This window comes from Xyrauchen texanus, chromosome 7 (assembly GCF_025860055.1).
Source record: "Xyrauchen texanus isolate HMW12.3.18 chromosome 7, RBS_HiC_50CHRs, whole genome shotgun sequence".
NCBI classification, from domain to species: domain Eukaryota; kingdom Metazoa; phylum Chordata; class Actinopteri; order Cypriniformes; family Catostomidae; genus Xyrauchen; species Xyrauchen texanus.
The window spans coordinates 5,328,014-5,344,175 of NC_068282.1; the positions used below are offsets into that span (position 1 = coordinate 5,328,014).

A 16,162-nucleotide genomic window follows, 5' to 3' on the forward strand; every position below is an offset into this window, starting at 1 on the left:
TGCTCTTGTGTGCTCAGGTCAAATTCAGTGACTGATGCACAGATGTAATCTTGAAAATCTTCCTATTGGGAAGACTTTTTTGTTATAGTTGTTCTTGTTTTCTCTCACAATGACAGCTCATCAACCAGCAAGATGATCAAAATTTCTTGTGACTTTGTGGAAATTCAGTGACTAATGTTTTGTGTGTGTGTGTGTGTGTGAAATTCCTTTTATTGGAAGTTGTAGTTGTTCTCGTTTGTCTCCAAATTATCTCAGCGCCACAAGAAGTCCATCAAGCAGAAAGATGAATATGATCCATCTCTGTCATCTGATCTGAAGATAAAATGCATACACTTTTAGCCGGGTATGTAATAAATGTATGTATAATATGAATACATGAATAAATATAAGTACAAATTCAAATACAAAATGTTAAAAAAGAACTTACCATTTCACTTTGTTTAGCCGATTCGTATGTCTCCAGATGTAAACTGATGGTTTTAAATACTGGTTTGAGATGAGGAAGAGGAGGGGGCAGTCAGCAAACAAGCATACATGTGAGAGGGATCTCCCCCAGGTTTAAAAGGAATACAATTCAAAATATGCCTCCTAGTTATAATATAATGTTTAGGCTTTGATTTGAGATTTGAGTCCTTATGTCAAAAATCACATGCACACCAATAACTACAAAAAAAAACAAAAAAAAAAAACAAATCAGCTTATTAAAAAAAATCTGAAAACACAAGAAAACCGTGTTTATATGAGACTTGAAATCATCAGGTATTTCTCAGCTTTTCACATCAAACTGTGAAGAGGCATGCGCACAGCACTTCTGCTCATTGGATAAGCTGGTGAGAATGAGTGTTTTCATGCTTTAACGTAATTTAATCTACCGGAGTCGACCAGTTTATTCTCAAGCCATTTATGACCTGTTTAACCCATTAACATGACCATGATCGTCGGCTTATTAAGAAGTGGAGCGTAGTTCTAGCGGGAAGACTAGCAGCTGTACATCATCACATCATTAGCTGGGTAATTCCCATCCAATCACATGTAAGCCATTGCTTTATAAGTCCGCTCACAATCTATCACATTGCTGTTTCGGTGTGCTAACACTGCAACCTCCACCTCCCCACCACCACCAGTTGAGCCCTGTCCCGCAGGGAGGTAGCTCAAGCCTGTGTGTCTTTCCGATAGATCTTGCATGTAAAGTCGCTCAATTATTAATTTGATAAATAATAATTATGCTTTCATTTATGTTGACAATTTATAGATATATATATATATATATATATATATATATATATATATATATATATATATATATATATATATATATATATATATATCCTGTGATGCAACAAACTCTTTACTATAACCATTGTCAAGTCTTTTCAGGTTTTTTTTTATTTTTTATTGGGAAGAGACCATGAAGAGACAGGAAATTGTTGAGAAGAAAGGAGAAAAAAGGGATCAAGACACAAAACATTCTCAAATTAGGGCTGTTCGATTTCAGAAATTTCCAGGCTAATTTTCTTGATTCTATTTCAACCCCAACCCCCCAAAAAGGAGGTAAAGTTAAATATCATAATAAATATTGCAATATAAAATACTCTTGAATGACAAAAGATCTCGACCTTTTCTCTAAATACAGTAGGTCTATTCTATTCTAAATATACAGTATGTGCCTATTCGCACATCCCTGCGCGATGCTTCAATCCCATAGAATTAATTTTAGGGAAGGTTGACTGGGCACATGCACGTGTATTTCAAAGAACTAGCACAAGTAATTTTAAAAGCACCATTTCGTGAAATTGCCTGTTACCACTTATAAGTTGTTCTTTTTATTTATTAATTTATTTTATCACCTTTTCTCCCAATTTGAAATGCACAATTCCCACTACTTAGTAGGTCCTTGTGGTGGCGCAGTTACTCACCTCAATCCGGGTGACGGAGGACAAGTCTCGGTTGCCTCCACTTCTGAGACAGTCAGTCCGCACATCTGATCACGTGACTCGTTGTGCATGACACCGCGGAGACTCACAGCATGTGGAGGCTCATGCTACTCTCCGCGATCCACACACAACTTACCACGCGCCCCATTGAGAGCAAGAATCCCTAATCATAACCAAGACGAGGTTATCCCATGTGGCTCTACCCTCCCTAGCAACCGGGCCAAATGGTAGCTTAGGAGACTTGGCTGGAGTCACTCAGCACACCCTGGATTCAAACTCGCGACTCCAGGGGTGGTAGTCAGCGTCAATACTCGCTGAGCTACCCAGGCCCCTCATAAGTTGTTCTTGTTTAGAAAAGGTTTATATTAGTATGTAATTGTCCATTCATTTGTACACTGAATAAAAAAATAAAAAATTCAGGTTCTTGTACAACTTATACACCTTCAATGATTCATTTTTAAAGTGTCATAAAGTGTATTTAAATGTAATTTGATTACATTTAATAATTTTTATGTAGAAATTGTGTCAAATGTGAGGGGAAAAAGTAGTTTAAAAATGTCCAGTGCTGGACTGAGTAGAGAAGCGTTACACTTTCGCTTTATGAGCGCAGTCCATTTGAATCATTTTAACTTTAACCTACCGATTTATTGAGGCGATCTGGGGAACTAGTTGATCCTCCTTTGCAATCTCTTGGTTGCGGACTGATGTTGTAAATCATCATGAAAGTTGATATTGAATGTCAGTTTTCTGTAACAAATTTGACATTTTACTTGATCATTTGTTATATACAAAAGTAAAATATCAGCAGACTATGTGCGCTGGTCTGTAAAGCTGCTGTCTGATGGACTTGTGCAATTTCTACATACAGATGAAAAAAACGGAGCAGATTTACTGATGGCTGACGGACTACAAAGAGTTGGGTTAATTGAACAATCGATTATTTTTGGAATCAATTCACAGGCTGCTGGAATAGAACCTGCATCTCCCATGTGAGCACCACAGCTAAAAATGGAGCACATATCACCACTAAACCATGTCTAATAGTTAAATGTTTTGCATTTTGCCACTAGCTATGGAAGAACAGCCTCAATCACATATAAAATTACATTTGTATATTGAAAACTAACAAATAGCAACAGACATGAAAAATGCTAAAGAAAATGTTTTCTGTCCAGCAGATACCTTTCAATAATTTATAATCGTTTCTCCCCAATTTTGGTATGCCCAATTCCCAATGCGCTCCTCGTGGTGGCATAGTGACTTGCCTCAATGCAGGTGGCGGACGACGAATCTCAGTTGCCTCGGCGCCAGAGAACGTTAAGCTGTTAACTCGCGACTCCAGGGGGTAGCGGGGGGAGCTACCCAGGCCCCAAGATCGTTAACTTTAATGACAATACTAAACTCATAATTCTTACTAAATTAAACATAATTACTTTTCTATAGTTGTATTCAATAAGCGTTTTCGCTCTCAACATTTATTAACAAACTCATGGGTGTTGATTCCGGGAGGGGGAGGGGGGAGAGGTAACACCCCACCCCCCATCCCCCTCCCCACCAAATAATCAAAACAAGCATTTACAACCCCCCTTATTACTGTAAAAACATCTCCTGCACATAAACACCCTTTTGAAATCCAGGCCATCTACAAATTACATTCATGTGGCTATGATATAGTCATAGAAATTACTATAGATATAAACAAAACATCATCCTGGCTTTCGGGAGAAATGGCTGGCCGGTTTTACTCTCCGCACTTTGGAGATAAAGTACCTGAGCCAGTACTTGCGAAACCTTTCATCCCTAAATCCATATATCATAGGACTGAGAAATCGTGGGATAATGTACACAAGAAGAAAATTAACATAACGGATTTCCAGACCATACATAGGAAACAGTTGTATAAGTGGAGCCTGTATGGAAGGCACAACAAATGCCAATAAACACAACAGCAACTGGACCCCATGGAGCAACACTGTGTTTCGGGCCTTCTTGGCGGACACCAGGTCGGTGGAAGCTGCACGGGCAGTCAACATGATCTTACAGTATGTATAGAGTAAAGTCAAGAAGACAAACGAGAAATAGACACTATCAAATGCACAGTTCTTGTAATAAATGGAGCGATCTCGGAATAGGAGATATTGGTCGCAGAAAATGGAGGTTTGGAAGAATGAGAGTGGCTGTTTGGCCAAGGTGATGATCAGATCTGTAAAGGGGGGAATGAAGCTGAGAACGAGGATAATCCCGATGAGCCACATGGATCGTGTCACCGTGCAGAAGTAGCTGTAGTGGAGGGGGAAACAGATGGAGATGTAGCGCTCGAGGGCCATGCCGGCCAGGATAAGAGGCGTGGAGCGTGTGGTCGTCACAGCTGTCATAATCAGGGGGCAGCAAGCAGATGCCAAGATCTTTGAGAAGGTATAACTCACCTGGAATAGGAGGAGAAAGTTATAACTGTTTTATCACTTTTGTTGTACTTTTTAATATTGTACTATTAACTGGTTTCCAAAAGTGGACTAAACCTTTTATGTGTAAACTACTTATTTTCAAGCATCCTGAAAAAAATAAACAATCCAGAAAACATTTACCCAATTTACTTTCTTATACACAAGTAAATTCAAAGTGGACAAAAATGTGCATCGAACTTAATGTTGTAAAGGCATTAAAACTGTTAATAAAAGCTTACACTATTTTTAAAGCCAAAACTGATCAAAGCAAACTAGATTAAAATAGATGTGTTTATTTTCATCCTTATGTTAGTAAAAGATTATTTTGAACATATACAAACACTGTTTACAATGTACAGCTGGCACTATTTTATTTCCATTTTTGTCAACACTTCATGTCGGAACTATTTACAACCTACGGTGACCACAAAAAGTATTTGGACACTTAGGCTACACTTAAAAGTGTAGGATATTTTCATTATGGCATACAGTACTTAATTGCATTACATAACAAAATAGCAAACAAAAACAGACATCTCTAAAGAAATGACACTTGACCTTTTCTCAGAACTAACTTTACTTTTCTCAGAAGCTAACTAACATCATTTTGATTGGAAATTGTGTTTTTGCTGTCTTGTTTTTAAATGAATGCAATTTAGTTATATATTTTGCTTTCTCATGCATTGAAATTCGTACATTCTTAAGTGTGACTTAAGTGTTCAAAGAGCCACGTTTCCCCATGTTTCGTTTCAATACTAACCACATACAAGGCGGTGACAAGCGTCAGTTGAACAGCATCATTAATAACCATGCAGATGAACATGACATAGCGTGGATCTTCGTAGAAGAAGCTGTGCTTGAGGAATGTGGACACCATACTGCAATTAAGGACACTGAGAGTGAGCCAAACAAGCATGGCCACAATGTTTTTTGTGAGAGCGGCACCGAAGCTGTCCCGCTGTATGCCATTCTGAAGGAGTAAACTGGAGTTACCATACTCAAAGACAGCACTGGGTTCCATGTTCCAAACCTGAAATGATAAAACAGAGAGTATAGATACATTCCACTCCACATAATAGGATAATATACAGCGGGGTCCAAAAGTCTGAGACCGCATTGATATCTGGGATTAAAAACCAAATTTAAGCCTCAAAACCAAGTCAAATACGGAGCAATCCTATATTACAGTGTTGTATGAATATCAGCAAAGACGTAACACCTTTAGTCAAATGCATGTAACAAGATACATTTTCTCTATTGCTGTGCTGGCAAATTACACTTGGCATCTGCAGTATAAATTATTTGGTCTATGTCTAAACCAAGATTTATGGATGTTTATAATTTACTCAGACCCCTTCTTACCTAAAATGCCTCCTGCCCTGGCCAATGGTGACTCTTTTATATACTGTCACTAATATTATATGTGTCATGGATCAAGATTGTTGACTGGAGGAAACACAACTGTCTGGGGCTGTCATTTCACTCCATTGCAGTTTTGTTGTTCCCAGGGGCACAGGGATGTAAACAGCGATGTAAACCTACACATGAGCCTTAAAATGGGCTTTTATTATGTTTTTCACTCAATTAATTTTATTCTTAACTTAAAGGTTATATATAAGACAGTACTCATCTATATAAAAATAATAATGTGCACTATATGGCTTATTTTAATCTAGAGAGTCAATTCTTTGTAAAGGCGATTAACATATTTTGCATTAGGCTCTAATTTCTTAAAGGTGATCTATAAAAGAGGAAAGACATCGATGTTTTGAATAATATGAATGTATATTTCAAATTAGTCTACATGAAACACCATTCCTATTTCCTTAGTTACACTTTTGTAAATATATTGCCATAAAATGTATTTATTGACATTTACTGCATTACATTTTGGCAAGATGTTAGCAAGGCTTCATATCCTACAATAGTAGCCAATGTCAGTTTCAGTGTTTCCCAATCTTTTTTCTGCCACGGCACACTTTTTACGACTTAAAAACTCTACGGCACACCACCATCCCATATAGGCTAACCATCATCTATATATTTCCTTTTCAAGAACTTGTCCATGTTTTCTGTCCATCTTAGTAACGTGTTTACTTGTAATGTTTGAAAAGTCACATAGGTAGGCTACGCTGTGTGAGGTCACAGGTGGAAAGAGTGCTAAATGGGTAATGAAAAGAAAATGTCTAATTTGTAGATTTGTTCTAGCAATGCCACAACACATTACAGAGATGCAAACTCATGATGGGTGAAATAGGTGAGACCATCACTGGTCCACGAAATGTTTTTCTGGGGATATTTTTTTTGGAAGAATAAGCTAAAAGCACCAATTCCAGCTATTTTAGTGATTCGAGTTTATTCAAGTTTACAATTGTGCAGAATTAGCTGCAAAATAAAGAGTATTTTGGTGAGGCTTACTTCTCTTTCACAAAATTGTTCAATTTTATTAACTGATTAGTTCAGTGATCCCTTCTGGAAATGTCACTAGGTGGTGACAAATGAGCGTCTTATGTGCTATGAGTGAGTCAGTGAATCATTTTGAGTCATTCATGACCGAAATCTACCAAGAGACTTTATAGTGCTTAAGCATTAAAAGAACAAAGCAGATCTATAGTCTTCCTTCAGTCTGAGCTTTATATCTCATCCAAAAAAGATAACAATAATAGTCTAAATATAGTGAGTTTCAGTAAAGTTTTTACCTAACAAATCTACTGACTCCAGTATAAGCAGTGGTGGATTTAGGCATGGGAAGTCACCCAGGGTGGCATCTTGCGGGAGGGCAGCACAAGGCGGCCGTCAACAACTTTGGGGGCATGTTGAAGCGGGTTTCACCCAGGGCGCCAAACAAGCTCGAACCGCTACTGAGTATAAGAATTATAAACACAAATCAGATCTACCGTGTCATTTTCCTACAGTAGCCTGTTTAAACTGCTGAGCTTGGCTTTTATCAGAAAAGACCACAATAATAGACAAATAATAATAATTTTGAGTTTCAATAATGTTCTTTCGTCATTGTAAAGCACATTTCACATGAGTTGAGTCGAGGTGTCAACGCTCTGTTCAACGCCAGCATCAAGCGCCACATCACCCTCCACATGATAACAGTTGCAGAAAGCGTCACAGAGGGGCGTTTTTACGAGTTTGCCGTGTAAAAAAGCGAGAGGTGTGCACAATAAACATTGAAAACATGTATTTGGAAGAATGAAAAAAGCTTGCAGTTGCTTTGACAGCAGAAAGTAATAAAAAGACTTGTTTATGTTTAAGCGTTTTCTTGGTGAATTTAAATGAGTTCAATAACTGGGGTCTCTGATATTCGTAAACGATAAGGTAATATTTCATTAAAAGAAATTATGAGACATTCAATGTCTCTTCACAAATTTGGACAGATTTAAATATTTCTTGTTGCTTAGTACTCTCAAAGACATTATTGGTCATGCAAAAAGTCACTTCATAGACTTCAATGTATTCTGCAGTGCTGACGTGAGTCATGTGAAAGACGCTTAATGCATATAAATATCAGTCACTTTTGCACAATAATAATTGTTCTTCACAATCACAAAAGTGACCGATTATGGATTCAAAATGGCGAATTTCTCTGAAAGGTGAAGAGTTTGGATCCCTGAAATTATTATAATTTTTTTATGCAAAAAGAAATTGTTTTTTATCTATTTTGTGGAATTTGATGATTTTCCACGGCACACCTGCGTGGCACAGTGGTTGGGAAACACTGGCTTAAATAACTATATGGTTAACATTAACCAATCGCCTGCTGGACTTTTGTGACCTTTGTTTCAGAGGTTACTTATGACATTATGATAAAATATTACCAAAACTTTGTTTAAAAATTTTTTATAAAATGTGCACTGATCAATTATACAGAATAGGCATATGAAAAGTAAATAGAAAGGAAATAAATAGGCTTACTTTTTTCATCATTGTTCAGTTTTCTCTCTGTGTTTATTGGGAAATTAGTATTACATAATAACTTTTATTCCATTTTTAGAAGATAAAACCCATTTTATCACACAAACTTCCTAAAATTTAAAAACAAAAGTGTATTTTAAAGGGATAGTTCACTCAAAAATGAAAAGTCTCATCATTTTCTCACACTCATCCCATCCCAGATGTACCTGACTTTCTTTCTTCCACTAACAAAATTAAGATTTTTAGAAGAATATCTAAGCTCAGTAGGTCCTTACAATGCAAGTGAATGGTGACCAAAACTTTTAAGCTCAAAAAAGCATATAAAAGGCAGCATAAAAATAATTAATATGACTCCAGTGTTTAAATTAATATATTCAGAAAGGATATGATAGGTGTGACCAAGAAACAGATCAATATTTAAGTCGTTTTTTTACCATAAATTCTCCCCCCTGCCCAGTAGGAGGTGATATGCACAACGAATGTGAATTGCCAAAAAACAAGAGGAAGAATGTGTGAAAGTGAAAGTGGAAATTTATAGTAAAAATGACTTAAATATTGATCTGTTTCTCATCAAATTGCTTCTAAAGATATAGATTTAACCACTGGAGTATTATGGATTACTTTTATGCTGCCTGACTTTCAATGTTTTGGACGCCGTTGACTTGCATTGAAAGGACCTACAGAGCTGATATATTCTTCTAAAATACACTTTCTTTGTACTCAGAAGACAGAATCTAATTTAACTGTAATTTTTTTTGGTGAACTATCCCTTTAAAAAGCTGATCATTTTCCAAAATCTTTCAAGGAGTGAGACATTGCTGAACTTGTGTGAATCCTTAAACAACACAGGCATTTAAAACTAATAATTTGCTAAAACAGGAACATCACTTCATTTATTACATGTAAGATTATAATTCCAAACACTTGGCACATTATAATAAAGATTAACAAATGAGCCAGTTAGTCTTCTTCATCTTTACACTCTACTTTGACATCTATTCTGTGGCAATCACACACAAAATACTTTTTAAGATACTTCCGAAACTTTTTATCCCGAACACCATATATAGTTGGACTCAAAAAGCGTGGGAGGATATAGACAATTAGATAGCTAGAGAAACGAATTTCGAGGTTGCGTCCCGGGAAGATGTTAAACAGTAGGGCCTCCACGCTGGGAGACACATACGAGAGCATACACATAAGTAACTGCACCCCATGAAGCAAAATGGTGTTGGTCACCCGTTTGGTAGACTTTCTATCGGTGGAGAGCGCACTGGCCGCAAATACAATCCGGAGATACGTGTACAGCAGTGTGAGGAAGACTAGCGAAAAGTAAATTCCATCGAAAGCCTGCCGTTTATAGAGCAAAACTGGGTCTTTGAAGACATTTGTTCTTATACAAAACACAGCACTTTGGAAGAAACTTAAAGGTTGTGTGGCTAAGGTCACGAAAAGGTCAATGATGTCAGGCACCACGGAGACAAACCAAATGGCCCCTATGAGCATGTAAGTGCGCCGCACGGTGCAGATCTGGGCATGGCGAAGGGGATAGCAAATGGCGATGTAGCGTTCTATGGCCATGCCGGCCAGATTCACAGGTGTGCTACGGGTGGTGAACACAGCCACAAGGATGAAGAAACAACACACCCCTACACTGATAGTGTACAAGGTGTAACTAACCACAAACAGAGCAATGGTAACAGTAAGCTGCACTGCGTCATTAATAACCATGTGTATGAAAAGAATATAGCGAGGATCCTCATTGAAGATGTTGTGCTTGAAGAAAGTGACCACCACGCTGCCGTTGATATAGCTGAGGAGGAACCACACCATGACCACGATGAAGTTCTTGACAAAGGCCATGGTATATGTGTCTCTCACAAGGAGCTGTTGGCCTCCGGTTGAATTCATAGCTCAGGGCTTAAATCTGTACAAAATATAAAATAAGAACAGATGTGAATTCATGAGAAACTTGCCTGTCACTTTAAATGAGAAATAAAAGACATTGACTTTCGCAATGAAAGAGAGGCTTTCCTTTATTGTCATTTTTTGAGGGTTTTGAATAATTAAGGCTGACAACTTCAATTATATTGTAACATTTAAGATAGGTAAATATTTTGAATTCTGTGGAGCTGCATGTGTTTAAAGAACCAGATTTGGAACGCAGAATTAAACAATAGCAATGTACATTTCTACAGCGGCGAATGGGTGACTGCTGCAAATATTATTTTGCGTTCCCATTTGCACCAGCAGTAAAAGAATAACTCCACTATTACGTTTCCATGACTTTACAAAAGAGATCACCCATCACAGAGGTGTGACTAGTTTCTTAAATTAATGGCAGGGAAATATAACACAGATAATGTAAATTAAATAAAAAAAATAATATAAAAAAGTCAAAGATAAATTAAGGCAGAAATGCATCATCACAGTCTGTGAAAAGTGTCCATATAAAGGATAACTATTCTTAAGAACTAAAGTAGGATTAAAGGAATATTCCGGGTTCAATACAAGTTAAGCTCAATCGACAGCGATTGTGGTATAATGTTAAATTAATACAAAAAAATGATTTCGACTCATCCCTCCTTTTCTTTAAATAAAGCACAAATCTGGGTTACAGTGAGGCACTTACAATGGAAGTGAATGGGGGCCAATCGGTAAACATTAAAATACTCACTATTTCAAAAGTATAGCCACAAGACATCAACAATATGCATGAAAACTTGATTTTAGTGTGATAAAATCACTTACTAACCTTTTCTGTGTAAAATTATCCAATTTTGCCATGGCGATGCAGTGTCAACAAACCCTAAAACCCTAAGAGAATTGTAAAAATGACGATATTAACAACATTACAGCTCAAATAATACATGGGTTTTAACAGAAGAAATTATGCTTTAGTGCTTTTATAAATTATAAGCTTCACATTTCTGTATTTAAACACTCCAAACTTTGGCCCCATTCTCTTCCATATAAAATGCCCCACTGTAATTTAACAAGGAGGGACAAGTTGAAATTATTTTTGGTGTTAAACTACACTTTGCCAAATACTGTTGATTGACCTTAACTTGTTTTGAACCCAGAATATTTCTTTAATAATCATAACACAATAAAATTAAAAAAAAAAAACTTGTATGTTAGTATACCATTATTATAACAAACATATACTTAAATAACTTTGTGCAGTTGTAAAATTTTTGGGAAATTATTATGAATCCTTTTAATAGAAATAGTTAATAATACAAAGGCAAGGTTAAAAGCAGTAATAATCGAGAAACAATAACAAACATCAACACTACAGGGGTTTTTTTTTTTTCTTTCTTCAGTTTAATGTTATTTGATCCTAAAACAATCATAAGAAAATAAGTAGCATATAAAGATATGCATATCATCCACACACGAAAGTTAAACACCAGAAACACATTCTTTGATCATCATAAATTAAATTACTCTGCACTATTGTACCAATAAATACACCCCAGTAAAACTGTTGCATCCTGTAGAGCAGTAAACACTGTCATTGAGCAGCTGTAACATTTACAAATTAAGACGTCAGTACTATCCAGCATAACGTGTATATTAAGAAGAGAGTGAATTAATAGAAATAAGAATAAGTCAGACCCAAATACTCAGCGCCGTCTAGCACTCGCCACTGTTTGGCAAGCACCAGTTCTCGCAAATATATGCAACTCTTTAAATGCTCGCGCACTCTGATAGGTGAAAGTGACGCCAGTGATGTCACAGGGGCAACAAGAAAGTTCAGGATTTTGAATGGTCTGTCCAAACTTTTGCATTTGAATAAGATCTAAAACATTTTGTCATGATTTAATTATGTGATTTTTATTTTTACTACAATTTATTGTCAAAACTAAAAAACTATTTCTGAATCTGTTCCAATTTAAATGGAACAAGTCTAGTTTAAGAGCACTTTACCAACGGTGCTCGCCCAGTTTTTTAGCTGTCTTGGTTCTGGAAGTAGTTATATAAAATTATTATTATTTTTATTTATTTTTTCTCCCATTTTCTCCCCAATTCCCAATGCGCTCTAAGACCTCGTGGTGGCGTAGTGACTGGCCTCAATCCGGCTGGCGGAGGACGAATCTCAATTGCCACCACCAACGTGTCTGAGACTGTTAATCCACGCATTTTATCACGTGGCTTGTTGAGCGCGTTACCACGTGTGGAGGCCCACGCTATTCCCGTACAACTAACCATGCGTCCAATTTGGCTGCTGAGGAGACCTGGCCGGAGTCACTCAGGACAACCCGGGATTCGAACTCGTGACTCAAGTGGTTTTATTAAATGTCTTTACTGGCTGAGCTACCCAGGCCCCCCTATTTATATAAAATTATGAATGAAAGCATCAAAGCAACAAAGGTGAATCACAACATTACATTTTTTTTTCATTTGAAGCAAAAATATATAAAAAAAATCTGACAAAAATGACAAAGGCACAAGACTGTGTACTTACCCTCTTAAATGATGGAATGAACTACATGACGTAATCGAGTTAAAAACACAGGAAATATATAGGCCTAACTATTGATCTTAAGTAATTGATAATATGTATAGAAACAATATATTTTCATTTAATTGCTAAATATTTAGACATATACAAATAGATAAGTAATTTAAGGTAGGGAGACTGACTCAATTGTGTTAATCGCAGTGCATCATGGGAGTGGGCTATCACTGTAGAGCTTGTTATATGTGCTTTGTTGGCCGCAATTCTCTGTTTGGAGTAAACCAATCCCATTGTTTACAAACACTGAAGCACATGCGCAGTAAGTGGTGGCAAAAAGACAGCAAACTGTAGTGTTATATTTGACAGCTAAGCTAGTTCCAGCTAGCTCCTCTAAATATTTATTTAAGAATAAAATTAGCCTTTAGGTTAAAATCTAGCTAGGTTTGGGTACACTATTGCTAGTATCAAAGCTAGTTATACCCTTACAAAAATCGAGGGTTCATGGCAAATTTGACGCAAATTCACAACCGATTATTTTCGCATGTAAATGAGCTTTGTGGCAGTAGCGGATCTACCGGGATGGCATGGGGTGGCAAATGCTACCCAAAGAAAAAGCATTGCCACCCCATCTGCCACCCCTGCATAAGTATCCAAATGTATCAAATATAAATTTAAGTATATTATCGTTGATTTTGACATTGTATAGGGGTTTATTCATGTCAAACTACCTAAACTCTCACTGAACTCACAAATGACATCAGTTTCATTAAGCAACCAATCACGTGATTGTTTACAGCAGCAGCCAATCACATCATCTACCAATTGCCTACCTACTATTGCAGAGCTGTACGGTGACTCAACATACACATAGTAAACAACAATGACCATATCGACAAATACGTGGAGAATAAAATAAAGATAAAATATGTTTTTCTCAGTTTCCAAATGTTCACGGAATCCACATGAAACATCTCCAGTTCTTGAGTTGGAGTTTCTATTTCATCTGTGCATGTTTTGACTGGCGATCCGGTGCTGGAATGTGTTATTTTGAATGTTATGATCAGTGTTCGTTGCGGCTGTAATCAGTGTCGTTTTGTGTCCGCAGTTTTTCAGCAGCACATGCTTTTTTCCGTGTCCCCCATTGTGATGGCCTTCTCGACCTCTCTTAAATGCATTCAGGTGGGGGGTAACCAGGTGAGCTGATTGTTGATGGGGCACACCGGTGCTCAGTGTGTTTCCTCCCTATATAAACTGAGTGTTTCATGGCGGGTAGTGTGATAGGAGATGGTTGTTTGTGAACTCTGTCATCTTTTACATGGGCGCTCAGGCGCATTCAGTGTTCCCTCTGCTGGAGCAGAGTTTGTGGTTGTGGCTGTCTGTTTTTTCATATACAGAACTGTCAATAAATGTGTCTGTGTGTCTGCTACTCTTGTCTCCCGTCGGTTCTAGAGCCTGCCCTCCCTCCATATTCTTTTTTATAATGTTGGCACATCAGTGTCAAAATGGTTCCTGTGGAAATGCAGTTGTATCACAAATTCATGGACATTTAGAATTTGACAGTGACTCCAATTAATGAACTAGTACTTGTTGCAATGAAGCTTGGTATCTTAATCCATAAGAACTGCGCATGGGCGCTTGCTTTGGTGTTGCCACTCCTCAAAGTCTGCATGCCACCCCGTAAAAAAATTGCTTTGCGGCAAATTGTGCATTGTTGCCAAAGGTTTGCTGCAGGTTCACTACAACTGGTGAAGAGCTACAAACTTCTGGCAGACATTTGAGGCGAATCACCAGCTTATTTGTATGTGAAAATAACAATTGGCAAATTTATGTCAAGTTTGTGGCAAGTTTCCCAGAACTCTATAATTTTGGTAAGGGTTATCATTGATTAAGCAAAAGTAGTACGACACAAAGCCATCATAAAAACAGAAATATTCATAGCTATACTACTATATTATGCTTTATGACACAAGTTAATAACATTAATTCATGCTCTGTTGACTGAATACGATAAAAGTGAAGCCCTCTGTTTTTGCCATTGCGATTTTTCAGTCAACACTAAAACATTACTTGATGATACGTGTATTTTTTGTTCTATAACATGAATTACACACTTTCATACAAAAATGCTAATTTTTAAGACACCTTGTTTTTTGTTTGTTTGTTTTTTTAGGCATACAATTTAATACAGCTTCAAAATTCATGGTTGAGTGTAAAGTGTGTAATTTTTGTTGTAGAACAAAACATCCACATATCGTCAAGTAATGTTTACCACAGACCTTATTTTACTCATAAGTTGAAAATCCTCAGTATTAAAAGCCATAGAAATATCCAGAGGGAACCCATGGCGAATTCTATTCTGGGTCTTTGGACTACAACCTGAGTAGTGCTATAACGTGGTCTGATAGCTTCAATAGAAGCATATAACTCTGATTAACACCTGAGAGCTCACGGTGGGTCTGTCTTTAAAGGTTTATAAGTTTTACCATTTGAATTCTTCTAAATACAAGACATTTTTAACAAATTTCAAATGAATCAGGTAAATAAACATGAAAACTAAGGTTTTCTTGAACTATTGAAAATGATTGATCAGTATTGTGCCTTAATAGCTTTTAAAGTGTGATATTAGCAAATCATGCTAATGATCATTAGCTCTTTTTGGTAATCCTAAAATCGTTTTAAAAACCCATGATGCTTGGAAGGGGGATACCAAGGAACAGAGATTGTGTCATATGGTATATACTACATACAATGGGATTTACATTTATCAAAATGGTTACTGTGTGGTTCCTGTGGAAATGTAGTTGTATCACAAATTCATGGACATTTATAATTTGATAGTGACTCCAATTAATGAACTAGTACTTGTTGCTAGATTGCTAGATTGTGTCATATGGTAATTCTGTACATTATATACTACATACAATGGGATATACACAGAACTTCAAAGAATGCCATGGTGCTAGCATGGTACGTGTACAAAATAACATGGTGTTGCTAGTACCATGTCCAAAAAAATGCCAATTTTGCTGGAGCAGGGCCTGATATTGTAGAACAATTTTTGTGCTGTCTTGTCTGTAAACGTAATATAAAGACACATTCTTGGTGATCATCGGTAAACATATGGGTACTTGAATATTATGTGCCAATGTTTGTGGTTTTGTTTCTAGTTTTATACCATGCAAATGAAAAATCTTTCTAAATCACAGTGATCTCTGTATTTTTCACTCTGTTGTTCATTCATTTATTCATTATATTACATTTATTAAGTATTCTGAGTATAAATGTATTTTCCCTTTTCTTCCTCTCACAAGTCCACAAATCAGATTCATTCACAAATATTACATACAAAGTCAGTTTTTCCCATATAATAATTTGGTTCACAGTGTAAAATGAAT

At 36.7% G+C, this 16,162-nt stretch overlaps 2 protein-coding genes across 2 annotated transcripts; both read right to left on the bottom strand.

The window, feature by feature from the left end:
• Nucleotides 1-3,640: 3,640 nt before the first annotated feature.
• On the bottom strand, nucleotides 3,641-5,330 carry LOC127646569 (odorant receptor 131-2-like). The gene is made up of 2 exons (XM_052130323.1): nucleotides 5,139-5,330; nucleotides 3,641-4,360 (listed from the first exon to the last, which is right to left on the bottom strand). Exons 1-2 carry the CDS (start codon nucleotides 5,292-5,294, stop codon nucleotides 3,641-3,643), a joined length of 876 nt encoding a protein of 291 aa, XP_051986283.1. The 5' UTR covers nucleotides 5,295-5,330.
• A 3,932-nt stretch (nucleotides 5,331-9,262) lies between these two features.
• LOC127646570 (odorant receptor 131-2-like) lies at nucleotides 9,263-10,213 on the bottom strand. Its single transcript, XM_052130324.1, has one exon. It carries the CDS (start codon nucleotides 10,211-10,213, stop codon nucleotides 9,263-9,265), a length of 951 nt encoding a protein of 316 aa, XP_051986284.1.
• Nucleotides 10,214-16,162: the final 5,949 nt, after the last annotated feature.

Excerpts from the sequence above, each read along its gene's own strand:
- LOC127646569 (XM_052130323.1), bottom strand. The coding sequence starts at position 5,294 with ATGCTTGTTTGGCTCACTCTCAGTGTCCTTAATTGCAGTATGGTGTCC. Across the intron at positions 4,361-5,138 it reads TTGTCACCGCCTTGTATGTG|GTGAGTTATACCTTCTCAAA; the intron begins GTTAGTATTGAA and ends CTCCTATTCCAG.
- LOC127646570 (XM_052130324.1), bottom strand. The coding sequence starts at position 10,213 with ATGAATTCAACCGGAGGCCAACAGCTCCTTGTGAGAGACACATATACC.